This window comes from Notechis scutatus, chromosome 2, assembly GCF_049901735.1.
Source record: "Notechis scutatus isolate UNSWTSFEM ecotype Mainland chromosome 2, rNotScu1.2, whole genome shotgun sequence".
Lineage (NCBI taxonomy): Eukaryota > Metazoa > Chordata > Lepidosauria > Squamata > Elapidae > Notechis > Notechis scutatus.
In genome coordinates, this window is record NC_142010.1 from 3,027,044 (window position 1) to 3,053,981 (window position 26,938).

Genomic DNA, 26,938 nt, shown 5'->3' on the forward strand with positions numbered 1-26,938 from the left:
GTATCTTACAAGCCTTTGAAGTGGTTTTCAGGATGATTCTTTTTAAATTCAATTATTTTTATTTCATCTGCCGGGCTTCTCCAACGCTTCTAAGAAGTCAGCCTCATCACTTCTGAACTTTTGAAGGTCCCCAAAGAGCTGGTTATGCCAGCAGACCTGGAGACCCCAAGGAGAAGTGAATATAAGCCGGCTACATTGTTATTGACATCTGTTACTTTTCTTCCTTTCTTTAATACTGCTTTTCGCCCTTAGTTCTTAATATTTTTAATATGTGTGTTTGTGTGTGTGTATGTATGTACTGTATATGTATATGTAAATGTATATGTATATGTATATAAAATAGTTTTAGGTAACAATTATTTATATTTACATTCTTTTATTGGATTGATGCCACCCAGAGTCACTTTCCTTGAGATGTACAGTCATATTAATTTAATTCATACATAAATAAATGGGAGCTGGGTTAGGAAAACAGGAATACTGGCAGTCCCTCGGCTTAGGCCACAATCGATCCCAAAATTTCTGTCGCTAGGCAAGACAGTTGCTAAGTGAATTTTGTCCCCATCTTACACTCTTTCGTGCCACCGTTGTAAAAGTGAATCACTGCAGCTGTGAAGCTAGTAACACTGTGAAGCTAGTAACACTACAGCTGTGAAGTGAACCTGGCTGCCCCATTGACTTTTCCTGTCAGAGGGCACAAAAGGTGATCACCTGAGCTCTGGACACAACAACTGTCATAAATATGAACTAGTGGCCAAGCGTCTGAATTTTGATCACATGACTATGGGGATGCTGCAGTGGTTGTGAGCACTGGTGGGATTCAATTTTTTTTTTACTACCGGTTCTGTGGGTGTGGCTTGGTGGGTGTGGTGTGGCTTGGTGGGCGTGGCTTGGTGGGCATGGCAGGGGAAGGATACCGCAAAATCCCCATTCCCTCCCCACCCCACTAACCTGCTTTCCAGTTCCGTTCTCCTGTGCAGGGCAACAAAAGAAGACCCAGCCGATCAGCTGAGGCTCGGGAGGCAGAGAATAGATGGGGTTGACAGGACCAGTCAGAGGTGGGATTTGCCGGTTCTCCGAACTACTCAAAATGTCCGTTGTCTCCAGAACTGGCCCAAACCTGCTGAATACCACCTCTGGTCATAAGTGTGAAAACTGGTTATAAGCCACTTTTTTCAATGCCTTTCTAATTGGGAACTGTCACTAAAGGAACTATTGTAAGCCGAGAACTACCTGTATCTTGCCACAGGGAGGCCTTTGGCTCCCTTTCCCATACTTAAAACTATTCCAATCTACTTTAAAACGAGTGAAACTCAAAACAGCGGGGGGGAAAAATGCATCAATTTGTCGTCATCTTCTGTCAGAGCTCCACGGGCCATTTGGGCTGGGGGTGGAGATGGGGAGTGATGAACTCTGACTTTTAAACATCCAGTGCAGTTCTCCCCACCCCGAAGCAGTGGCTAACCATGAGCCGACGCATATTTCCACACCACAATAACTTGAGATGCTTCAAATCTGAAGTTAAGCTTAGCAGCTGCTGGGAACGTTGCCCCCCCCGCCTTCTCTCCCTCAACCCTCCTTCGCCCCAGCTTTGCCTTGAGTTTCCACCTGCTCCCTCAGCACAAAGGGTGGGCCTGTCATTTCCAGCCTCCCCGCCCCTCACCCCACAGACACACACACACACACACACACACACACACACGGTTCTCTGCAGCACGAGGCTTCCCGAAACATTAAGCTCTCTTCTACCCATGCAACGGGTGCGCGCCAATGAACTGTGGTTTCTCTGAGCAGAAGAGAAAAAAAAAGGAAGTGGCCACTTCATACATACATACACGCGTGCGTTACTGCGCTGTCTATACGAAGAGGACGCTTGAGTTAGAGGAACACGGAGTGGAGTGGCGGTGCTGCCGAGCCGTGTGTCGGAATCCGGAGGGGCGACCGCTTGGAGGACAAGGCAAAGGCGCGAGCGAACCAATGAATCCACAAGGTACCAGCTGTTTGGGTTCGTGTCTTTAGGGAAGCAACACGGAGCCTCTTGCAACTTGGAGTTGAGAAAGAGAGTAGCATTGGGAAATTAGTCACAGTAAGAGGGACCCAAGAGGAGAGGCTGGGAGTGGGAGACACCGAAGACAGGGTGAAAAGAGAATTGGGATAGGTTTTCCCAAATAGGACCACGGGAGAAGACAACTTTGGGTTGTGAAAGGAGGCTAACAGGATACCCCCAAAGGCTTCTAGGTAAGGAGGGCTCCCAGATGGCCTGCAGAACTTTAGCTGAGCCAGGACTGGAGTTCTTATCACCTCCTTGATCCGATGAGCAGATATTATTTGGCAAGCAAGCCTGGAGACTAAAACATATGAAGAACGGTTGCAAGAGCTGGATAATTAGGGATGACATGATAGCAGTCTTCCAGGATTTGAGGGGCTGCCCCAAAGAAGAGGGGGGGTCAACCTATTTTCCAAAGCACCAGAGGGCAGGACAAAGAAACGATGGTTGGAAACTAATCAAGGAGAGAAGCAACCTGGAATTCAGGAGAAACTTCCTAAAAGTGAGAACAATTAAACAGCTGAACAGCTTTGCCTTCAGAAGTTTTGGTGCATCATCACTGGAGGTTTTTAAGAAGAGATTGGACACCCATTTGTCCAAACATGGTGTAGGATCTCCTGCTTGAGAAGGGGGTTGGACTAGAAGACCTCCAAGGTCCCTTCCAGCTCTATTCTGAATCTTTAAATGTTTGCTGGGAACTCAGCTGATAAGCCGACAATGACATCCTGTTAGAACAAGCTACTGGTCAAAGTTTCCCGACCGAGGCACGACGACAGTCCCAGCTTGAAAAGCAGGAAGTAGGGACATCTGTAGGATGTGGTCAAAAAAGTCAACATGTCAACCGACAGAGCTTCAATGGCACCGTTGCGGCTGTCACCTTGACTTTTTGGGGTAGTCTTGGAGACAGGAAGCCTCATGAAGAGGGGGCTGCCTGATGCGGGGCAGCAAGTCAGCAAACACCTTCTACCAAACAGGAGACGGTGCAGTCGAGGACAAGAATGAAACTTAACTTTGTCATGTTGACTTATTTTTAGATTTCATTCTCTCCTTGGGTAGGTTGTTCTTCAATTTCGTGTCTAATCATATCCAAGGGTGGGCTTCAAAAATTTTAGCAAAGGGTCCTCTGCCCGATTGCTGGGTAGGCATGGCCGTGGTGGGCGTGGCCTAGTTGGCCTCCTGTACCACGGGGGGGACAGGGGGGAGTTTTTGCCCTCCCCGGGCTCCGGAGGCTTTCCTCGAGCCTCCATGAGGGCAAAAACAGCCTCCCCGGGCTCCGGAGGCTCTCTGGAAGCCGGAAACGGGCCCATTTGCAGCCTTCCCGAACTCCCAGAAGGCCCATTTTCACCCTCCATGCACACCTTGTGTTTACCTGCATCCAAAATAGGCCGCATGGGGACTCCTGAGAGGGGCATGTTGGGGTGGGTGGGCTAGCCAGGATGTTGGATTTGGGGGTTGTCCAAACTGCACAGAATCTTAGCTTAGGGGCTCTCCCGAAACCCCTGCGAACCCCCAGCAGCCCGCCTCCGATCATATCCCACAGAAAATACAAAATGGTAATATAACAATAGCAAAAACAATAGCCATTAGACTTATATACCGCTTCACGGTGCTTTACAGCCCTATCTAAGAGGTTTACAGAGTCAGCGTATTAACCCCAACAATCTGGGTCCTCGTTTTACCAATTTGGGAAGGATGGAAGGCCGAGTCGACCTTGAGCCTGCTGAGATATGAATTGCCAAATTGCAGGCAGCCGGCAGGCAGCAGAAGCAGCCTGCAGTACTGCATTCTAACCACTGCGCCACCGAGGCTCTTTAAGGCTCTTAAGGTGGGGCACTCCCTGAAGAGGGACACCCCACAACTTTCAGTTAGCTACCTGCAGGTTCGGGGGGTTCTCTAATTTCTGTCTCTGTCTTAGCACAAAACTCGTGTTTCTACCTTTTGCCTTCTCCCTTTTATTATTTGTATGAGGTGGATGGCCAAGACATCACTCTAAAGAGATCGTGTTTTCTCCAAGTTTCCTTCTGGAGGCTCAAGGTATCACCAAGTGTTGGTGGGGCAATTGCTGAAAATGAATATTCTACTGTAAAGCAGGCGATGTTCTGAAATAGGTTTGACCCAGTGAAAAGGAATTAAAATAACAGCAGTGGCCTGCAGCTGGTGTCACCAGCATCCAGGGGTCAAGCTTGAATTTAAATATTTGGAATGAGCTAAACTGAAAATAAAACAAATAATCCAATTGTCAGCATATACATTCAAGTTATGAAACATAAAAGTCAGCACTTCCTTAATTTGCTCAGAATAGCATGAAGAAGTCTGTGCACAGAGCCTCAGTGGATTGGATTGGATTGGATTGGACTGGATTGGAAGGAAGGAAGGAAGGAAGGAAGGAAGGAAGGAAGGAAGGAAGGAAGGAAGGAAGGAAGGAAGGAAGGGCCTTTTTTATTTTGCTTTACAGCATGTCAGCTCAAGGAAGGATACTGATAGGTACAGCTAGTCCTCAATTTATGACCACAGTTGAGCCCAAAATTTCTGTTGCTAAGAGAGACAGTGAGCTAAGAGTGAGTAAGAGTGAGCTTTGCACTATTTTACGACTTTGCGTGCCACCATTGTTAAGTGAATCACTACAGGTGTAAAGTTAGCAACACAGTTGTTAAGTGAACCTGGCTTCCCCATTGACTCTGCCTGACAGAAGGTCGCAAAAGAGGATCACATGACACTGCGACCGTCATAAATATGAACCAGTTGCCAAGTATCCCAATTTGGATCACGTGACTATGGGGATGCTCAAAAGGTTGTGTGAAAAAGTCATGTCACTTTTTTTTTCAGTGCCTTTGTAAGTTTGAATGGTCACTAAACCAACAGTTGTAAGTCAAGGAGTACCTGTATCAGGTTGCTTCCCTCTGCCTTTAAGGATCACCAACTGATTTAAAGGTACCCATAAATGGGTCTAGGAGAATTTGCCACAGCCAACTCGCCATGGCCAACTCACCACAACCAACTTGCCAGCTTGCCATGGCGAGTTTGCCGCGGCCAGTTTGCCACAGAACAACTCGCTGCTGGATAAGAGTTACACTAATATCTAAGAAATGGTGGAATAGACTACTTAAGGAATGGATGCAAAAGGAAGGACAAAATGAAATGTGAATGAGAAAAATTAAAACACTTTTTAAATTTATTTGTAAATAATTAAATTGAATTGTTGAACTGTCCTGCGGTGAGTTGTCCCACAGTGAGTTGGCTATGGCAAGTTATACCATTCTGCCTCTAAACAGTCTGGAGGCTCTCAAGGGCTCACTGGGCAATCTCTGTAATGATCTGTGAGAATGTCAGAGAAAGAGAGAGAGAGAGAGAGAGAGGAGAGAGAGAGAGAGAGAGAGAGAGAGAGAGGAGGAGGAGGGGAGGAGGAGAGGGAGGGAGGAGGAGGGAGGAGGAGGAGGAGGAGGAGGAGGAGGGAGGGAGGAGGAGGAGGAGGAGAGGAGGAGGAGGAGGGGAGAGGAGGAGGAGGAGGGGAGGAGGAGGAGGAGAGAGGAGGAGGAGGAAGGAGGAGGAGGAGGGAGGAGGAGGAGAAGGAGGAGGAGGGAGGGAGGAGGGAGAAAGAAGGAGAAGGAGGAGGAGGAGGAGGAGGAGGAGGAGGAGGAGGAGGAGGAGGAGGAGAGGAGGAGGAAGAGGAGGAGGAGGAGGGAGGAGGAGGAGAGAGGAGGAGGAAAGGAGGAGAGAGGAGAGAGGGAGGGAGGAGGAGGAGGGAGAGGAGGAGGAGGAGGAAGGAGAAAGGAGAAGGAGAAGGAGGAGGAGGAGGAGGAGGAGGAGGAGGAGGAGGAGGAGGAGGGAGGAGGAGGAGGAGGGAGAGGAAGAAGGAGAAGGAGGAGGAGGGGAGGAGGAGGAGGGAGGAGGAGGAGGAGGGAGGAGAGGAGGAGGAGGAGGAGGAGGAGGAGGAGGAGGAGGAGGAGAGGAGGAGGAGGAGGAGGAGGAGGGAGAAAGAAGGAGGAGGAGGAGGAGGAGGAGGAGGAGGGAGGAGAAGGAGGAGGAGGAGGAGGAGGAAGGAGGAAGGAGAAGGAGGGAGGAGGAGAAGAGGAGGAGGAGGAGGAGGAGGAGGAGGAGGAGGGAGGGGAGGAGGAGGAGAAGAAGGAGGAGGAGGAGGGGGAGGAGAGAGGAGGAGGAAGGAGGAGAAGAGAGGAGAAGGAGGAGGAGGAGGAGAAGAAGAAGAGAGGAGGAGGAGGGGAGGAGGAGGAGGAGGAGGAGGAGAGGAGGAGGAGGAGAGGAGGAGGAGGAGGAGGAGGAGGGGGAGGAGGAGGAGAAAGAAGGAGAAGGAGGAGGAGGAGGAGGAGGAGGAGGAGGAGGGAGGAGGAGGAGGAAGGAGAAGGAGAAGGAGAAGGAGGAGGAGGAGAGGAGGAGGAGGAGGAGGAGGAGGGAGGGGGGAGGAGGAGGAGGAGGGAGAAGAGGAGGAGGAGAAGAGGAGGAGGAGGAGGAAGAAGGAGGAGGAGGAGGAGGAGGAGGAGGAGGGAGGGAGAGGAGGAGGGAGGAGGAGGAGGAGGAGAAGGAGGAGGAGGAGGAGGAGGAGAAGAAGAGGAGGAGGAGGAGGAGGAAGGAGGAAGGAGGAAGAAGGAGAAGGAGAAGGAGGAGGAGAAGAGGAAGAGGAGGGGAAGGGGAGGGGAGGAGGAGGAGGAGACTAGGTGTTCTGACCCAGCACCCCAAACACAACAAAATCTCTGTAGTTAAATCAATGATTTCTTTATTAGGACCACCAGCAGCCCCCACAAAATGTCTCTCTCTCTCACGGCAGGCTAACAATTCTGTCCGGCAGGGAGATGAATAGTTGTCTGCCACAATCTATTCATCTCTGCCCCCTTCCTTTTATTCTCAGAGCTAGCTCAGGCTTCACCACCAGCGGTGGCTCTTCCATCCCAAGGATCAGCCCACAGATTTCCACTGCTCTCCTCTCCTCTGCCTCTTCTGCATCTGCACATCAGGCACTGGACCCAGCTGTTCCTCCTCTTCCTCATCAGCCACCTCCAGACCTGGGGGCTGTTGACTCTACATCTGAGGGCTGACAGACGGCTCAGGGTCTCTCTCTCTCTCTCTCTCTCTCTCTCTCTCTCTCTCTCTCTCTCTCTCTCTCTCTCTCTCTCTCTCTCTCTCTCTGACAGCTCCATTCCCTCCCCCCTTGGAGCTCTCAGGTTACCTTGCTATTGGCCCTGACTCCCATGCCGCCTCCTCACCTGATTTGGCTGCTGGAGGGGTCGGCGGCTGACAGGCCACAACACTAGGCAATAATCAGATAAGAGGCAGCTGAGCCAAGAAAAACAATGTTGGGTGTGGCAAATATTTCAGAAGAGGTTTAGGACAACCTACCACAGCCAACTCACCAGGGCCAACTCTCTGCAGCCAACTCGCCACAGGACAATTCACTGTGGAAAGAGAGTTACGCTAATATCGAAGAAATGGTGGAGCAGAATAATTAACAGATAACAGATAATCAGAGTTGGAAGGGGCCTTGTAGGTCATCTAGTCTAACCCCCTGCCCAAGCGGGAGACCCTACACCATTTCTGACAAATGGCAGTCCAATCTCTTCTTGAAGGTCTCAAGTGATGGCGCTCCCACAACTTCCGAGGGCAAGCTGTTCCATTGGTTGATTGTTCTCACTGTCAGAAAGTTTCTCCTTATTTCCAGGTTAAATCTCTCCTTGTTCAGTTTCCATCCATTATTCCTTGTCTGGCCTTCAGGTGCTTTAGAAAATAGCTTGACCCCTTCCTCTCTGTGGCAGCCCCTCAGATATTGGAAGACTGCTATCATGTCTCACCTGGTCCTTCTCTTCACTAGACTAGCCAAGCCCAGTTCCTGTAACCGTTCTTCATATGCCTTAGTCTCCAGTCCCCTAATCATCCTGGTTGCTCTTCTCTGCACTTTTTCTAGAGTCTCAACATCTTTTTTATAATGTGGTGACCAAAACTAGATGCAGTACTCTAGGTGTGGTCTTACTAAGGCTTTATAGAGTGGTATTAGTACCTCCCTTAATCTTGATTGTATCCCTCTGTTAATGCAACTTAGGATTGCATTAGCTTTTTTGGTGGGTGCTGCACACTGCTGGCTCATATTTAGCTGGTTGTCCACTCAGACTCCAAATCCCTCTCGCAATTACTGCTGTTGAGCCTGGTTTCACCCAGTCTACATGTGTACTTTTGGTTTTTCTTGCCTAAGTGTAGGACTTTACTTTTCTCTACATTGAATTTCATTTTGTTAGATACAGCCCAGTGTTCTAGTCTGTCAAGATCCATCTGGATCTTGAGCCTATCTTCTTGGGAAGATAGTTTTAATTAAAGAAAGGACACCAAAGGAGGGACAAAATTAAATGTGAATGACAAAACTTAAAATATTTTTAAATTATTTTAAATCGTTAAATTGAATTGTTGAATTGTCCAATGGCGAGTGGCCCTGGGCCAAGTTGGCTGCAGCAGATTAGCTCAGGCAAGTTATCCCGTTCCGCTTCAGAAGCGACTTCCCTTAGTTTCTTGGGTTACAAAGGTAAAGGGAGAAAGATGTGCTTTCAGACTTGCCAGATTCTGTTGATCTAATCTCACAATGAAGGTAGTATGAGTACTCACGGTTGATTTTCTCATCTGGTCTACCTTTAAGGCAGTGGTGGGAATTCAAATATTTTTACTACCGGTTCTGTGGGCGTGGCTTGGTGGGCGTGGCAAGGCAAGGATTCTATAAAATCTCCAGTTAGAGGTGATCTTTGCTGGTTCTCAAAACTACTCAAAATTTACGCTACCGGTTCTCCAGAACTGGTCAGAACCTGCTGAATACCATCTCTGCTTTAAAGACCGACAGCCATGCCGGCCACCTCTACCTTCTTTCTTATTGTGGACAGATATTTTGAAACAACAAAAATTACTCATGAATGTGGAAGTTTGCCATTCTCACAAAAACGCAAAAGGAAAAGCTGATGCATTATTTTTTTTTGCAAAAACCCGAATACCCATTTTTCCTTCCCAGGCCAACATTGCAATGTCAACTTTTCCACTGTAGCCATAGTCTCTTTATTTTATTTATTTATTTGATTATTTATTTGATCGCTTACAAGATAATAGGTATAAGTATAAACATGAATAAGAATACAGAAAATAGGTACGATTAAATGGGGACAATAGGACAGGGACGGAAGGCACGATGGTGCACTTATGCACGCCCCTTACAGACCTCTTAGGAATCTTATCACAATCCAGGTAGTTCTTGGCTCACAACAGTTCGTTTAGTGACCATTCAAAGTTAAAACAGCACTGAATCCAGTGACTTACGACTATTTTTCACAGTGACAACCTTTGCGGCATCCACGTGGTCATGTGATCAAATGCTTGACAACTGGTTCGTATTTATGATGGTTGCTGGGCATCATAACAGGTCATGTGACCTGTTTTTTGCGATCTTCTGACAAGGGGAAAAGCCTGATTCGTTTAACCACCATGTTACTGACTGGAGAACCGGTTGACTTAACAACTGGAGCAAGAAATGTTGTAAAATGTGACAAAACACATTGAACAAATGTCTCACTTAATCACCCAAAAAACTGGGGCTCAATTTTGGTCGTAAGCTGAGGACGAACTGTGGCTGTTTTCAGCTTTCCCTTTTCCTCTTTGTTGTTACGGGGTGAGGGAGCAGAGAGGATCAACAGGAAAAAAAACACTGAGTCAGAATATTTGGTTTAGTTCCTCTTTGATTGCCCAAGATCTACAGAAAAGCAAAGCCCAAAGAGAGGAACATCTCACCCCTTTTCTCATCAAGAAACTGCCACTTAAAGAGGAACTGTAAATACTGGATAAGGCCCAGAGGAACATGTGGGAAGGAAAGCACAGATATGTGAACAATTTTATATGGCTGTTAATGTTTTCTCCTTCCCTTAGGAGGAAAGGCCTATGGGGCGTTGAAGGTTCAGCAGGAAGAATTGTTAGATTCCCTCAACAAGGTAAGGCTCAAGTTTGTGTTTACACCGTGCACTATCCACCAATCATTTTTCAGCAGTGTTTTTCAACCCTGACAACTGTGGACTTCGAGCTGGCAGGGGAATTCTGGGAGTTGAAGTCCACACGTCTTAAATTTGCCAAGGTTGATCCAAAGGTGCTTTTTTCCCAAGAGGCAACTGGACTTTCTGATTTTTCTTTGAAGATATTTCGCTTCTCAACCAAGAAGCTTCTTCAGCTCTGACTGGAATTGCGGGGAATGGAAGGATTTATCCACCATCCAGTCAGAGCTGAAAAAACGTCTTGGTTGAGAAGCGAAACGTCTTCAAAGAAAAACCAGAAAGTCCAGTTGCCTCTTGAAAAAAGCACCTTTGGGAAAACCATGACTGGGAATCTCCATAGAGATTTGCCAAGGTTGAAAAACAGTTTTTGAACCTCTTGAGAGATGCCCACATTGCCTGAACAATTCATGTACAGTATGTAAACTCAGGAAACGAAGTTAATTGGGTAATATCCTTGATTAACAATGGTGAAATAGGCTACAAACATAGGAATTGTGAGTCAGGCCAGGTTCAAGTCTATTCTCAGACATGAAAGTGATTTTTGGCTGAGACAGGGGATTGGCCCCAGGTCTAGTGGAGAAGGTTTTGAACGAGGAGTGAGAAGGCCTGAGTTCTAATCCCCTCACTCAGCCACTGAAGCTCCCTGCAAGACTTTGGCCCAGTCCAAACAGATTCTGCTCCCAAAATTAATACATATCAGTCTTGATGCAAAATTCATTTTTATTGCATTCGTTCTTCCACACACATTTAAGGTTATTTTCATCCATCTTTTAATACTCTGTTTTATCCTGGTGATACGTATTGAAGCATTCTTATCCACTAAACAGGGCCATAATTAAGAAGTTCCAATCAATAAACAAAAATTAGATTTTACCTACTTTTTGCCAAGCTGCACTATATTTGACTTACTCCAATTGACTGTATGTCTACATATTTACCACATTACTATATCACTTCAGCAAACTCAGGTACAGATTCTTATATCAGTTTCATATTTATTGATTGATTGACACACAAACGCACATGATATGATCTGGAGATAACCTATTTTTTCTAAAGTCCAGCAAACCACGTACCATGGATTTCATCCGGTTATCTTATGTCAAAAGTTGCAGCATTGGATTAAAATGTAGGGGAAATGAAGGTCATCCTTAGGTCCCATATTGCATTTCAATTACTGGTGAAATAATCCGATTAGTAAATACATGAGCAGAGAGATTCAAATAACAGATTACAAACCAAGAAGCCCTCTTGCTAAAATCTCAACTTCCATGGTCCACAATGAGCAGCAAATAAATCTCTTTATCAACCATCATGTCAGTACCAGGTTTAATTTTACAGTATGACTACAGCTGTAGACTTTTCTGTAATGATAGGAACATTGTAGGAGAAGAATGATGGTACAGTAGCCCATGGAAGCTAAAAATCAGGAGGAATCTGGCAATAGCTTTTCCAACGAGTCAGAATAATGCAGGATTTAAACTGGGATAAAATAAGAGATGGTATTCAGCCAGTTCTGACAGGTTCTGGAGAACCAGTAGTGGACATTTTGAGTAGTTCGGAGAACTGGTAAATACTATCTCTGACTGGCCCTGCCCCCATCTATTCTCTGCCTCCCGAGTCCCAGCTGATCGACTGGGACTTCTTTTGTTGCCCTACACAGGAGAGTGGAGCTGGAAAGCAGGTTAGTGGGGTGGGGAGGGAATGGAGATTTTGCAATAACCTTCCCCCAGGAGTGGGGAGGGAATGGGGATTTTACAGTATCCTTCTTCTGCCACACCCACCAAGCCACACCAAGCCACGCCCACAGAATCGATAGTAAAAAAAAACCTGAGCACCACCACTGGATAAAATGGGAATAACAAGTTGCCTATGGAGATTCTCAGTGATCCAAATTATGGTTGTCCCCAAGGTGCTTTTTCAAAAGGCAACTGGGCTTTGTTTTTCCTTGAAGATGTTTCATTTCTCCTCCAAGAAGTTTCAGTCAGAACTGAAGAAGCTTCTTGGATGAGAAGCAAAACGTCTTTGAGGAAAAACAAAATCCAGTTGCCTTTTACAAAAGCACCTCTGGGACAAAGTTGGTTTCTCAGCTACAGGACATAGATGAGACTGGAACTAGCAGATATCCGAACAGGCAAAGGAGGATATAGACAATCGGAAAGGAGGACTATAAGGAGGGAAAGAAGGACACACTATTTAACTTTTTTGGTGACAAATTTCAGAGCGAAAAACTGCAAAAAAAGATATACTTAGGCTTAGGTGTCTATGAAATGTTTTTCTCCAGCATTAGAAAGACTGGCTCTTCAACTGCAACGTTTTTGCATAAAATAAATAAGTAACTTTTTATTGTCAAAGATATATGCTAGCAATAAAACCAAGTCTCACCCATCCAACACTGCTGAAATTCTATATTTGTCCCTGGCCCAACATACTACCTAACTTTATAGTTTAGCTGCCTCCTAGTGGCTAAAATAGATTATAACACGGGACAACCTGTGGATTGTTGGCTCATCACTTCAGTTTTCCTTACCAGATTCCGCACTGCCTTTAACAATGACAGAACGTCTAATGTGCAGCCTTCACTGGAAAAGTGGGATTTATTTAGACATGCATCTGCCTTTGAAAATAGCTCGTCTATGTTCACCATCACCAAGAACATCAGCAGAAAATAGCAATGATTTTCTGCCCAGACATACTTGTTAAAAAGAGTAGAAATAATTTTGTCATGACAGCCCTCTTCAATCTGATTTCCTAATAATATTTTGATTGTGGTCAGCATTCCAGAAAACCTCCAGTCCAACGAATAACTCTGAGACAGACATCTTCTCAAAAGTTCTGTTTAATTTGGACAGTAAACTGGCACAACTTGGGAATCCCAAATCTGAAAGTTCTGGGCTTCCTTGCAATAAGTAAAAACTACAAAATCCATCCGCCTGCACCCATCATCGCATCACATGCCCCAATCACCATCCATCCCAACTTTTAGACTTCCCCTCACCCAGGTGCAGAAATAACATGACCTTGACTTAGGAGAAGAATGCTATTATGTTTAACCACATACACTCCAAGAAATTCCCCCCTCCCACTTTCCCAGGCTCAAAATGTGGCAGCGTGGGATCATCTGGTCTCAATATGGCTTCCAGAGCTGACACTTGTTTCACGTGGTAAAGTACAAGGAAGATGATCAGATAGATACATTAGATAGATGGATAGGTAGGTAGGTAGGTAGGTAGGAAGGTAGGAAGGAGGGTGGGTGGGTGGGTGGATAGATAGATGCATAGGTAGGTAAGTGGATGGATGGATGGACAAGTAGGTGGGTGGGTAGACAGATGGATAGGTAGGTAGGGGTGGGTGATGGACAAGATTGGGTGGGTGGATAGACAGATGGATAGGTAGGTAAGTGGATGGATGGATGGACAAGTAGTTGGGTGGGTGGATAGATAGATGGATAGGTAGGTAAGTGGATGGATGGATGGACAAGTAGGTGGGTGGGTGGATAGATAGATGGATAGGTAGGTAAGTGGATGGATGGATGGATGGATAGGTAGAAGTGGTGGTATTCTATGTTCGGCCTGGTTCTGCCAAACCGGTAGCAGCGATCAGCAACAGAGACTGAATTGGTTCTCTCCACCGCTCTGCTGTTGGGCCCACCTGCCCACCCACTTTTATCTTCTGCTTTTGAAGCACAGCTGCTTTGCGCGGCACAGAATAGCACTGCGCGGCAGCTGCTGAAGTGACCGGGAGAGTGCAAGCTTGCAGGAGGTGAGTTGGAATGTCTCTGCACCTGCACAAAGTGTGTGTTTGGCGCACGCATGCACGCAAAGTGTGTGCACGCACACAAAGCGTGCCCACCAAGCCACGCCCACTGTACCGATAGTAAAGTTTTTGAATCCCACCACTGATAGGAAGGTAGGTAAGTGGGTGGATGGATGGATGGATAGATGGATGATAGATGGATGGATAGGTAAGTGGATGGATGGATGGACAGATGGATAGGTAAGTGGATAGATAGATGGATGGATAGGTAAGTGGATGGATGGATAGGTAAGTGGATGGATGGATGGACAGATGGATAGGTAAGTGGATAAATGGATGGATAGATAGGTAAGTGGATGGATGGATGGGATGGATGGATGGATGGATGGATGGATGGATGGATGGATGGACGATGGATGATCCCACCACTGATAGGAAGGTAGGTAAGTGGGTAGATGGATGGATGGATGGATGGATGGATGGATGGATGGATGGATGGATGGATGGATGGATAGATGGATGATGGATGGATGGATAGGTAAGTGGATGGATGGATGGATAGATGGATGATGGATGGATGGATAGGTAAGTGGATGGATGGATGGATGGATGGATGGATGGATGGATGGATGGACAGATGGATAGGTAAGTGGATAGATGGATGGATGGGATGGATGGATGGATGGATGGATGGATGGATGGATGGATGGATAGGTAAGTGGATGGATGGATGGATAGATAGATAGGTAAGTGGATGGATGGATGGATGGATGGATGGATGGATGGATGGATGGATGGATAGGTAAGTGGATGGATGGATAGGTAAGTGGATGGATGGATAGGTAAGTGGATGGATGGATGGATGGATGGATAGGTAAGTGGATGGATGGATGGATGGATGGATGGATGGATGGATGGATAGGTAAGCGGATGGATGGATAGGTAAGTGGATGGATGGATGGATGGATGATGGATGGATGGGGTGATGGATGGATGGATGGATGATATGATGGATGATATGGATGGATGATGGACAGATAGGTAGAGTATGGATGATAGATAGATAGATAGATAGATAGATAGATAGATAGATAGATACAGACAGACAGACAGACAGACAGACAAGCAGGCACCAGGCAGGAGAGGGAGGGAGGTGGGGAGATTAAAGTTAAAATAGAACAAGATACATCTTAATGTATATAATAATGCAATGTTATGTTCAAAGGGGTCAAAAATTTAAGATGGCAGCTGTGACCATGTGATTCAAACCCCAAGGCTTTCATTACATGATCGCCCATCTTTACTTGTTTGAACTCCCTGCCCCCTGGAATGGGACAACTCACCACTGGACAACTCACCGCAGACAACTCACCATGGGACAATGTACTGCGAGACAGTTCAACTGTTCAATTTAATTATTTAAAAGAATTAAACAACTTTCACTTTTGTCATTCACATTTCCTTTTGTCCTTCCTTTTGCATCCTTTCTTTGGCGATTTCATTCCACCATTTCTTCAATATTAATGTTAACTGTTGTCCTGTGGTAAGTTGGCCATAGCAAGTTGTCCTAGAAACTTCCCTTTGCCCCAGATAGCCTTCCCTATACATTTAGCTACCACCAATACCTTTTGTAACACAGCCAGTGATTTTAGCAGCTGGCAATGCAGATGGCTGCATTTGGAATATCAACAATGTTTTAATTGGATACATTGCGACCGACAATTTTTAGGCAATCTAAATTCTTTCTGAAGCCTCTCAAAACTTTAAAAGAATTTTTAATGACCAGTTAAGTTAAATATTAATATTTTCTTCCTGCCTAGGTTCTCCCAGAAAAGTCTTTTATCTGCCATTCTTAAATTACTGTAATCACAAAGGATCGAGGTTCTTATGGGAATCGGGATCAAATGTATGCATTAACCCCAAAGTCTTTCCAATATATCTTGCTGCAATGAAATCAAGAAAAATAATTGAATGAAATTAGAACCAAGCACTCACTGTATTTTCAAATGAATCAAATAATAGGTTTCTTAGCTAAATCCCCACTGGCTGGTAATCAAAATTACTCCCATTCTGCTTAATAATAAAAGTTAAAATGTATACACTTGATTATCTTTGAAAGTCTGTAAGCTGAACTCTTCCTCTTCATATGAAAGGCTTAAATCTAATGGAAACTTTGATGGGGAGACCATCACTCAGCCTTAATCTGAGGTAACTAAAAGGAATCCATGCCATTTTGGGGCAGAAAAACACATCTAAATCCTCATGTTACAACTCTACTACCACAGCCATGTTCCATTTTTACTCAGCATTTGCTCAACTTCATTCAGAATGCAAAGAGGGTAGTCTTGCCTCAGAGATAAAGCCAACCCTCTTGTGGATATCAATTCCCAGAATTCTAGGAATCATGATGGCTGGGGAATTCTGGGAGTTGAAGTCCACCCAGCTTAAAACTGCCAAGGTTGAGAAACACTGTATCAGAGTACTATTCAGAGTTCAGTCAAAATTACTCCAAGTTAAGTATGGATGGAATTGGGTCTTAATGGTCTTAACAGGTTCAATCAATCAGAATAGATCTGGAAGGGACCTTGGAGGTCTTCTAGTCCAACCCCCCCTCCCCCGCTCAAGCAGGAGATCCTGTACTACTTTAGACAAGTGACTGTCCAGTCTCTTCTTAAAAACATCCAGTGATGAATCACTCACAACGTCTGAAGGCAAACTGTTCCACTTTATTTATTTTATTTTATTTATTTGATTTGCCAATTGTTTACAAGATAATAAGTATAAGCGTATACATAGTTGTGAATACATGAAATGGGTACATATAAGAAAAATAAAAGAATAAGAGAAACAATAGGACAGGGACGGTAGGCACGTTGGTGCGCTTATGCTAATTGTCCTCACTGTTAAGAAGTTTCCCCTCAGTTCCAGTGGCTTCTCTCCTTGATTACTTTTCATCCATTTTCTTTTTCGTCCTGCCCTCTGGTGCTCTGGAAAATAAGTTGAAACCCACCCACCCACCCCGTCCTCTTTATGGCAGCCACTCAAATACTGGATGGGTCTTACGATAGGCCACCCTTTTCCCATTAGGACACAGCTAATGCTATTCCCACCCTCAAACTGCCTCTTTGCTTTGTGTTGTGTTCTACTCCGCTCTTACACTCTTTTTTTTTTCTCCCCGACCTTCTGCAGGAATTCTTGGAGAGCCCAAAATACAGCACAGATGAGGACCTCGCTGAAAAACTCGAACTATTTAAAAGTGAGTGACCTTGGTGACGGACGTGGTAATGGAAAGGGTGGAATGGGATATTGCAGTTTGGCAGAGTAGAACAGATCCACTTCAAGTTTCTTAAATGAGGAGAGCGTCAGAAAGAGCCATCTATGTTAAAATGGAACCATCCTCTTTCAACAGAGAAGGGAGGAGGTTCGACACCGCCTATCTCCTGTCTACAATGCAGCCCTTTCAGCACAGTGGTTGGATTCAAAACATTTTTACTATCGGTTCTGTGGGCGTGGCTCGGTGGGTGTGGCAGGGGAAGGATACTGTAAAATCTCCATTCTCTCCCCGCCCCACTAACCTGCTTTTCAGCTCCGTTCTCCTGTGCAGGGCAACAAAAGCAGACCCAGCCAATCAGCTGGGACTCGGGAAGCAGAGAAGAGATGGGGGCGGGGTCAATCAGAGGTGGGATTTGCCGGTTCTCCAAACTACTCAAAATTTCGGCTACCGGTTCTCCAGAACTGGTCAGAACCTGCTGAATATACCACCTCTGTTTCAGCAGTCCCGAGAAGGTTCTACACCCCTTTACACACTCTGATTCAGGGGACTCTGAGGATACAGATATAAGCCTCCAAATGGCCTCAGCGACTCTGAGAAAACTAATAACCAGATGACTGCAAATAATATAAATCCTTCCATTCCCCACCGTTCAGTTCTTGGATGAGAAGCAAAACGTTTTCAAACAAAAAACAAACAAACAAGAAAGTCCAGTTGCCTTTTATAAAAGCATTTTTGGGGCATGTAGATGAACAGGCTATACCCAAGGGAGTGTGTGTGAAATGCACCATCAGTCTGGAGTCCTTATGCCCCTGAAAGTGGCCTAGAGTCCAGCCTAGAGGTGGTATTCAGCAGGTTCTGACCAGTTCTGGAGAACCGGTAGCAGAAATTTTGAGTGGTTCGGAAAACTGGCAAATAGCACCTCTGACTGGAGATTTTACAGTATCCTTCCCCTGCCATGCCCACCAAGCTATGCCCACAGAACTGGTAGTAAAATAAATTGAATCCCACCACTGGCCCAGTCCTTAATCTTACCTGGTGCCTGACTCTTACCTGATGCTACTTTGCACTGACCATTAGTAGATCAGATTCTTGTGTATAGGTAACATGGAATAAACTCACAACGCTTTTGAATTCTATCCTGGTTCCTGGTTTCTTATGCCGGTAATCCCAATTCCTCAAAATTGGAATTTATGATGGAATGGATATAGACTTATAATGTGTTCTTGGACTTCTTCTTCTTCTTCTTCTTTTTTTGCAGAGAAATACATGGAATTTGATCTCAATGCACAAGGTGATATAGGTAAGTGTTACCGATAGATAAGATTCACACGAATCGACACAGAAATATTTTTCTATATGCACCATAATCTTTCTGCTCCATAAATAATACAGACCATAAATAGCCCCGTAGAAATATGCTAGGATTGTTGTCTCTCCTACACTCCCAACAACTCCTCCAGTTCTCAGCCAAGATATTTAAAATTAATCACTGTTTTAAAAATGAAATTGCCACCTCGTCCATAAAAATATAGATTTAGAATTTAGTGTAAAAACGAAAATGGTCAATCTTTGCAATTTCCATTTGATATTATTTCTTCATCAATCTGCTGTTTTGTAAACACAGCCCTCCCGTCTTCAATTTTTAAATAGTTAAACTATAGCCAAACGTGTACATTCAAAGTAAACATTTCTAAACTAATTAAAATATATATATATGAATAGGAATTTTGATCTGCTTGTTGAATGAGGCGCTATGTTACTAAATCTGGAGGTGTACAATTAGAATGCTGTATTCTAATCCAAACCTTAATTCAGGAAATAGGGGTTGGATCAAATCCATTTCTATCACTATTTTAAAAACATGGGCTAATTCATTTTTATTGTTTAAAAAAAACGAAAGTCACTTCTTTGTAATCTTTTTTTTTCTTCGAGCTGCGTTCTTGTCTTTATTCTCTTTTTCTTTTTTTCCTCTATTTTTATTCTAATTATTACTTCTTGTTAGTTTTTTTACTGGTAATAAAGTTTATTTTTAAAAAATTAAAAGAATGAAGTCCTCAAATATCCTGCTTTATCCATTGTTCTTGTTACTAATAAAATACCACAGTAAAATAATGCTTTCTAATGACTTTCATGTTTGTCTCCATGTCATTTTTTTCTGGAAACATTATAGAAATTTATTTTGCATTTATAGAACATGAAGACACCTGCAAGCATCAACCCACCCCAAAACATCTTCTTTCAAAAGCCAAATTGTTTAAACTACGAAAGTCAGCAAGAAAACTATTTTGTTACAAATGTAACAAAATAAAAGCCAAAAAAATTAAAATTAGTCCAAAAAAAAACAAAAAACAAATCAGAAGTTAAGATTAACAAAGCAAAAATTAGAAGGGCCTGAAAAACAAGGGGCTACAAAAAAATATCATGTGAAAATATTGTGTTCATAAATTTGCAGTAGAATGATTAAAATGCTAGTTTAGGATAGGGGAGACCCAGATTTTAAATCCATAGTCACCCATGGAAATTGGATGATTTCAGAGCTAATTTCACAGGGTCGTTATTTGAGAGGTAAAATGAAAAGAAAAAGGGGCATTCCTCACGTAGCTGTGTTTGTTTGTTTGGAAATTTTATTTGCTGCCCACCCAACAACTCTGGGCGGCTGTATATGCAAGTCCACCATACCAACCAATATTATTATGACATTTTATTATTCTAAAAGTTGAGTTTTCTGGTCAGAGGGTTGCAGGCAGGGGTGGGATTCAATGTTTTTAACAACCGGTTCTGTGGGCGTGGCTTAGGTGGTGGGCGTGGCTTGGTGGTCACGTGACTGGGTGGACATGGCTTGGTGGTCATGTTATTGGATGGGCGTGGCCAACTCAATATCACTCACATCGAGGCACACATCTCCTCGCCTGGCCTCTCATGAGTGTGGGGATGCTGCAACAGTCGTAAGTGTGAAAAATGGTCATACGTCACTTTTTTCAGTGCCATTGTAACTTTGAATGGTCACTCCACACAAGCAAAGTACCAGCAAAGGAGGGGGGGGAAACTCCAGAGAAGTTTCTGAGACAGGAAGTCTACTCCTGCCAAAAACGTAATAAGGGTTAATGGAGAGGCAGTTTCTGTAAGCAACACCAGAATGTTTCCTTCCTGTCTTCCTTACAGGATTAGGCCAGTAATTTCTAATAACAACCAGTTCTCCGAACTGCTTAGAATGTTAACAACTGGTTCTAGCGAATAGGTGCAAACTGGTAGAATCCCACCCCTGGTTGCAGAGGGTGGGTGACCCCAAGACATTATAACCATCATAGGTGCAGGCCATTTGCCAGGTGTCCAAATTTTGATCACATGGCCATGGGGATGCCTCAATGGTTGTAAATGTGAAAAAAGGGCATAAGTCACGTTTTTTTTCAGTGCCATCATAACTATGGTCCCTAAACATATATATATAATTTAATTTGACTAACTTCATTCTCCAGTGTGCTGAATAAACAGTTTCCCTTGCACGTGTTCCCCACACCGGAAATTAACCAAAGCAGTTCTTGCTTGCCTTCTGGCCTAGTCACACTTTTATTGATTCATGAGAATTTGGACTTAATTTGCCATTCTTTTTAGACCTCATTTGGATGAAAATGTTTGAAAACACAGGCTGTGCTTGAGGAACCAAGCTGCCGTTTGGACTCAATTCATCTACGGCAGGGGTGTCAAACTCGATTTCATTGAGGGCCACATCGGGGTTGTGTTTGACCTCGGGGGAGGGGCATGGCCAGCTTGAGGTAACTCGTCTCAGAGGGGCACCTGTGGCGGCCCGAGCACTCTGCCAGTGAAAGCAAGGGTCCCAAGCTCCGTTTTCGGCTGGGACGGCCTCCTGCAACTTTTTGCCAGCAAAAATGGAGCTGGGGATGTGTGCGCGTGGCCCTTGCGAGCTCCGTCTTTAGCGGGGATGGCCTCCTGCAACTCTCCATGCTCCATTTTCGCTGGCATAGGCACCGCGGACCGGGCCTTCATTGTTTACAGGGGAGCCCCGTAGGCCAGATCTACACACCTCATAGGCAAGGTCTTGAGTTTGACACCCCTGATGTAGTTGGAGCTTGCTTATTAGTTCAACCACCAATTTGTAACATTTACCGGTCGTTTTCGGCTTACGACCGTAATTGAGCCCAGAATTAGTGTTAAGTCTTGCTGGTTGTTAAGTGGGTCATCACACGTCTGACCCAATTTTATGATTTTTTTTGTTGTGTGGTCATTCAGTGAATCACCATAGTCTTGGGCATAAACCATGGTCCTGGACCTGTTTCAACTCCTTCCCTCAGGATGCCGTTATAGGGTGTTACGTGCCAAAATGAGTAGACACAGGGGCAGGTTTTTTCTCTCTCATGCCATCACTCTGATGAGCACCTAATCCCCACAGTACCATCTTATGTCTGAATATATTCACCTATTTTGTCCGGCTGTATTATTATTATTATTATTATTATTATTATTATTATTATTATTATTATTATTATTATTATGATGATGATTATTATGATGTCAAGGTTCCAAGTAATAGATCCATTGCAAGCAAAACTCCAAGGCAGGTAGATTCCTCAAAGAATAGCTTTATTGGAAATAACAAATTGGCACAGAGCTGGTGAAAACCGACTCTGAAGGGTCCCTCGGTTTTAATCTAATTAAAACTGAAAGTTTCCCCCCACCCTCCAATCCCAAACAATCAGTCACATGGCCCAATCAAGGCAGCGTCCACTGGCTTGGTGACATCACTCCTCCTTCCTCCGGCCAGGTGTGAGAATGACCTTGTTTCCCAAGAGAAAGTATTTTATTTTGACTTCACAACCCCAACTATCTCCAATCCCCCACCTCCTAATCCCTCACTCCAGTGTGGCAATACTGAAGCTCCAAGATGGCTTCAGCCAGGCCGGCTTCAGGACTGACATATTATCCTTTTCATCTTCTCTGCTATCCCCTCTTGTTGGTGTCATTGATTATTATTACTCTAGACATAGAATAACAGAGTTGGAAGGGACCTTGGAGGTCATTTAGTCCAACCCCCTGCTTGAGCAGGAGAGTCTATTCCAAATATTAGCCTCTACCTAAGATCAACCTCACAGCCTCTCTGTTGCTTTGCATGTACACTGAGAGATTCTGCACCAGAGACAAATTCCTTGGGCGTCCAATCACACCTGGCCAAATAAATTGTATTGTATCATGTAAGACTTTCAAGAAGAGACTGGACTGTCATTTGTCAGAAATGGTGTAAGGTCTCCTGCTTGGACAGGGGGGTGGACTAGATGACCTACAAGGTCCCTTCCAACTCTGATTATCTGTTATCTGTTATGTGTACTCTATCCTATTCTATCCTATCTTTTCTTAGAAGCTGGTGCATCTTTGTGCCTTTTATCTTCCCTTTTATTGTGGTTCATTCTTGTTCCTCCTATTTCTTCAAGATATCATGGCTCTGAAGCGGATGTTGGAAAAAATGGGTGCAGCCAAGACCCACCTAGAACTGAAAAAAATGATCACGGAGATCACAGGAGGGATGAGAGAAACCATCAATTACCGTGACTTTGTCTCTATGATGCTGGGAAAGCGATCGGCTATCTTTAAAATGTAAGTATTTATTTATTACATTCATTAACTGCACATTTTACCACAAGGTTACTCTGGGCGGTTTACAACATGACATAAGTTAGTGGACCAGAGAAGTGCTGTGGACATAGTATACTTGGATTTCAGAAAGGCATTTGATACAGTAGACCACGACCTACTTCTTATTAAGTTAGAAAAGTTGTAAGATAGATAGCATCACCACCAGATTGATTTGTAACTAACTGACAAAACCACGCTCATGATGTAGTCCTTAATGAAACCACATCTACATAGAGGGAAGTAAACAGTGGGGTACCCCAAGGTTCTGTTTTAGGCCCACTACATAAAGTATTTAGATGAAAAACTCATCAAATTTCCAGATGACACCAAGCTGGTAGGAATAGCCAACACCCCAGAAGATAAGCTCAAGAGCCAGAAGGATCTTGACAGATTTGAAGTCTGGGCCCTATCTAACAAAATGAAATTCAATGGTGAGAAAAGTACAGTTCTATACTTAGGCAACAAAAAACCCAAATGCACAGGTATAAAATAGGTGGTATCTGGCTCAATAGTGAGCGAGATCTTGGAGTCCTATTGGACAATCACTTAAATATGAGCCAGCAGCGTGCTGCAGCTGCCAAAAAAGCCAACGCAATCCTAGGCTGCATTAACAGGGATAGAATCAAGATCACATGAAATGTTAATACCACTTTATAAAGCCTTAGTAAGACAACACTTAAAATACTGCATCCAGTTTTGAATATCACAATATAAAAAAGATCTTGGGACTCGGGAAAGAGTGCAGAGAAGAGCAACAAAGATTATTAGGGGACCAGAGGCTAAAACATATGAAGAACGGTTGCAGGAACTGTGTGTGGCTAGTCTAGGGAAAACAAGGACTAGGGGTGACATGATAGCAGTGTTCCAATATTTGACGGGTGCCATAAAGAAGAGGAGGTCAACCTATTTTCCAAAGCACCAGAAGTCAGGACAAGAACCAATGGATGATAACCTCCAACTAAAGAAGCCACCTAGAATTAAGGAGACATTTCATGACAGTGAGAACAACTAACCAGTGAAATGGCTGGCCTTCAGAAGTGGGTCCATGACAATTCAATATGGCCAACTCGCTACAGCCAATTCTCCACGGCCCACTTGCCATGGCCAACTCACACACTAATGTCAAAGAAATAGTGGCATAGAATCATTAAAGGAGGCAAACAGAGGGACTGAATGAAATGTGAACAACAAAAATTAACATATTTTATTTTGAATAATTAAATTGAATTGTGAAATTGTCCTGCGTCTAATTATCCAGCGGCGAGTTGGCCATGGCGAGTTGTCTCATTCTGTTCAGAAGTTCTGGGTGCTCCACCACTGAATTCTGGGTTGCTGCAATGTCTACTAGAAAAAAAATTGGTTACAGAATTATAGCTGTCAATTTGTGCCAATTTTTGGAAATAGAACAATCTTTGGAAAATGATATTTACACACATATTTATTGGATCTCCACTCATATAAATCAGGGAGTGCCCCTAACTGTTTGAGAACATGTATTTTCTTAACGGATGTTTTTATCCACTATTAATGTATTATAATGTGTCAGTATTTTTTAATATATATGTATTATAAATAGTGATGTCTATTGCTGGTCTAAGACTAAGTAATAAAGTTATATTCTATTCTACCTTCTACCACCACTGAAGGTTTTTAAGAAGAGGTTAGCTGACATGTATAAGAATAACCTAGGGATTTCACAGTTTTGTTAAAGTACAACTCCTAGCATCCCTCCACTATGGATCACGATGGCTAAGGCTGATGGGAGCTATAGTTCAGCAACTTCTGGAGAGGCCCAGTCCTTTCTCAAGTTGGCATGATTTCTACCAGGCTAGCTTTGGGAGTGGAACTGGCAAAAAGTAAAGCAGGTTTAAAAAGAGCTCCCTGCAGAAGTTAGGAATGTGGGGATAGATCTCCGAGGTGAATAGATTAGCTCTAGACCAGTGATGGCTAACCTATGACACGCGTGTCACTCGTGACACGCTGAGGCACTTTGACTGACACGCCTGTTGGTGTGGGGAAAACCTGCACATTTAGAGGCTGCCTGTGCTCTGCTCCAATCCCTGCTCCCTGCTTGTTGCGTGGAGGCGTGGTGTCATCGCTGCCGCAAGATCTTTGCAGCAGAGAACCAGTTTTAACCTCCATAAACTGAGGTTTGTCAGTTTCATTACCTCAGGAACGCTACAGGAGGAAAGGAGATCCATGAGGTTCACAGCCCTGTAAGGTGGCCTTCCGATCCCCACATCCTGCACCTGCAGCCCTGAGACCAGGGAGACGAGTTTCACAGCCCTGTGTGATCACCCCAGCCCAGTCCGTCATAAACCAAATTATTGATATTTCTTGAAGTGACACACGACCCAAGGAAGGCTACACTTTTTCCCGATTTTCGACACACCAAGCTGAAAAGGTTAGCCATCACTGCTCTAGACTCTGACTCTAGTTATTTCACACACCATTATCCCTTTAGTTGTAAGAAACAGGTTTCAAAGAGATGTTAATTCAGGGAAAACGAAGAGTACCTTCTGTGAATTTGGTTGTTGTTTTTTCCCCCTGCAGAATTCTGATGTACGAAAAGATGAAAGAGAAGGAAGAGCTTCCAACTGGGCCTGCTCCAAAGAAAACAGTGGCAGACCTTCCTTAACCATCCCCAAGAACAGAAGAAAGAAGAATCATATCGTCTCAGTCTCTCTCTCTCTCTCTCTCTCTCTCTCTCTCTCTCTCACACACACACACACACACACACACACACACAGTATACAGGTAGCCCTCGACTTACAACAGTTCATTTAGTTACAACGGCACTGAAAAAAAGGATCTTATGATCGTTTTTCACACTTACGACCACTGCCGCATCCTCATGGTCATGCAATCAAAATCCACACGCTTGGCCATTGACTCGTACCTGTGACGGTTGCAGTGTCGCGTGATCTCCTTTTGCGACCTCCTGACAAGCAAAGTCCGTGGGGAAGCCAGATTCACTTAACAACCATGTTAACTAGCTTAACAACTGCAGTGATTCACTTAACAGCGGCGGCAAGAAAGGTCGTAAAAATGGGGCAAAACTCACTTAACAAAGATCTCGCTTAGCAATGGAAAGTTTTGGGCACTGTCATGGTCATTAAGTTAAGGACTACCTGTTCCAGCCCAGGGCTGGAGGAGGGAGGTCAATGCAATAATTGCACATTTTAAAAATAAATAATGTCTCTAATGTTGTTGGGTTTTTTTCTCTTCGGCCAAAGCAGAGATTTGTATCTTTTCTCTCCTAGGAGCATAGTGTTTTTTTTCCTTTTTATTGGATTAAGGTCCCCATTCTGAGGCCAGGGGAATAAACTTTTACTTACTGGCTAATTCATCAAAGTCTTTCCCAGCCTGGTATCTGTGACATTTATTAGACTTCAGTTCCCTCAGCAAGTTCTGTTTCCAGTTAGTTCTCGACTTCTGACCAGTTCAAAGTTGCAAAGTTGGATCAATGGGAGAACGAAAAATGAAGGAGAAGTTTCCAGACAGTTGCAACAATTAATCAGTGGAACGACTTGCCTTCAGAAGTTGTGGATGCTCCAACATTGGAGGTTCTCAAGAAGAGATTGGATAACGATTTGGCTAAAATGGTATAGGGCTGTGATCAGGGGTGGGATTCTACCAGTTCGCACCTATTCGCTAGAACCGGTTGTTAACATTCTAAGCAGTTCAGAGAACCGGTTGTTAGAAGAAATTACTGGCCTAATCCTGTAAGGAAGGCAGGAAGGAAACATTCTGGTGTTGCTTACAGAAACTGCCTCTCCGTTAACCGTTACTACATGCTTGGCAGGACTAGACTTCCTGTCTCAGGAACTTCTCTGGAGTTTTTTTTTCCCCTCCTTTGCTGGTACTTTGCTTTTGTGGAGTGACCATTCAAAGTTACAATGGCACTGAAAAAAGTGACTTATGACCATTTTTCACACTTACGACTATTGCAGCATCCCCACAGTCATGAGAGGCCAGGCGAGGAGATGTGTGCCTCGATGTGAGTGATATTGAGTTGGCCACGCCCATCCAATAACATGACCAAGCCACGCCCACCCAGTCACATGACCACCAAGCCATGCCCACCACCTAAGCCACGCCCACAGAACCGTTTGTTAAAAAATTTGAATCCCACTCCCGGCTGTGATGGCGAACCTATGGCACACGTGCCAGAGGTGGCACACAGAGCCCTTTCTG

At 44.4% G+C, this 26,938-nt stretch overlaps 1 protein-coding gene across 1 annotated transcript; it reads left to right on the forward strand.

The window, feature by feature from the left end:
• Positions 1-1,650: 1,650 nt before the first annotated feature.
• Positions 1,651-25,950, forward strand: AIF1 (allograft inflammatory factor 1). Its single transcript, XM_087954258.1, has 6 exons — positions 1,651-1,990; positions 9,947-10,008; positions 17,011-17,077; positions 18,354-18,395; positions 22,540-22,702; positions 25,295-25,950. The coding sequence occupies exons 1-6, from the start codon at positions 1,771-1,773 to the stop codon at positions 25,377-25,379; spliced, it is 639 nt and encodes a 212-aa protein (XP_087810384.1). The 5' UTR covers positions 1,651-1,770; the 3' UTR covers positions 25,380-25,950.
• Positions 25,951-26,938: the final 988 nt, after the last annotated feature.

Excerpts from the sequence above, each read along its gene's own strand:
- AIF1 (XM_087954258.1), top strand. The coding sequence starts at position 1,771 with ATGAACTGTGGTTTCTCTGAGCAGAAGAGAAAAAAAAAGGAAGTGGCC. Across the intron at positions 1,991-9,946 it reads CGAACCAATGAATCCACAAG|GAGGAAAGGCCTATGGGGCG; the intron begins GTACCAGCTGTT and ends TCCTTCCCTTAG. Across the intron at positions 10,009-17,010 it reads TGTTAGATTCCCTCAACAAG|GAATTCTTGGAGAGCCCAAA; the intron begins GTAAGGCTCAAG and ends GACCTTCTGCAG.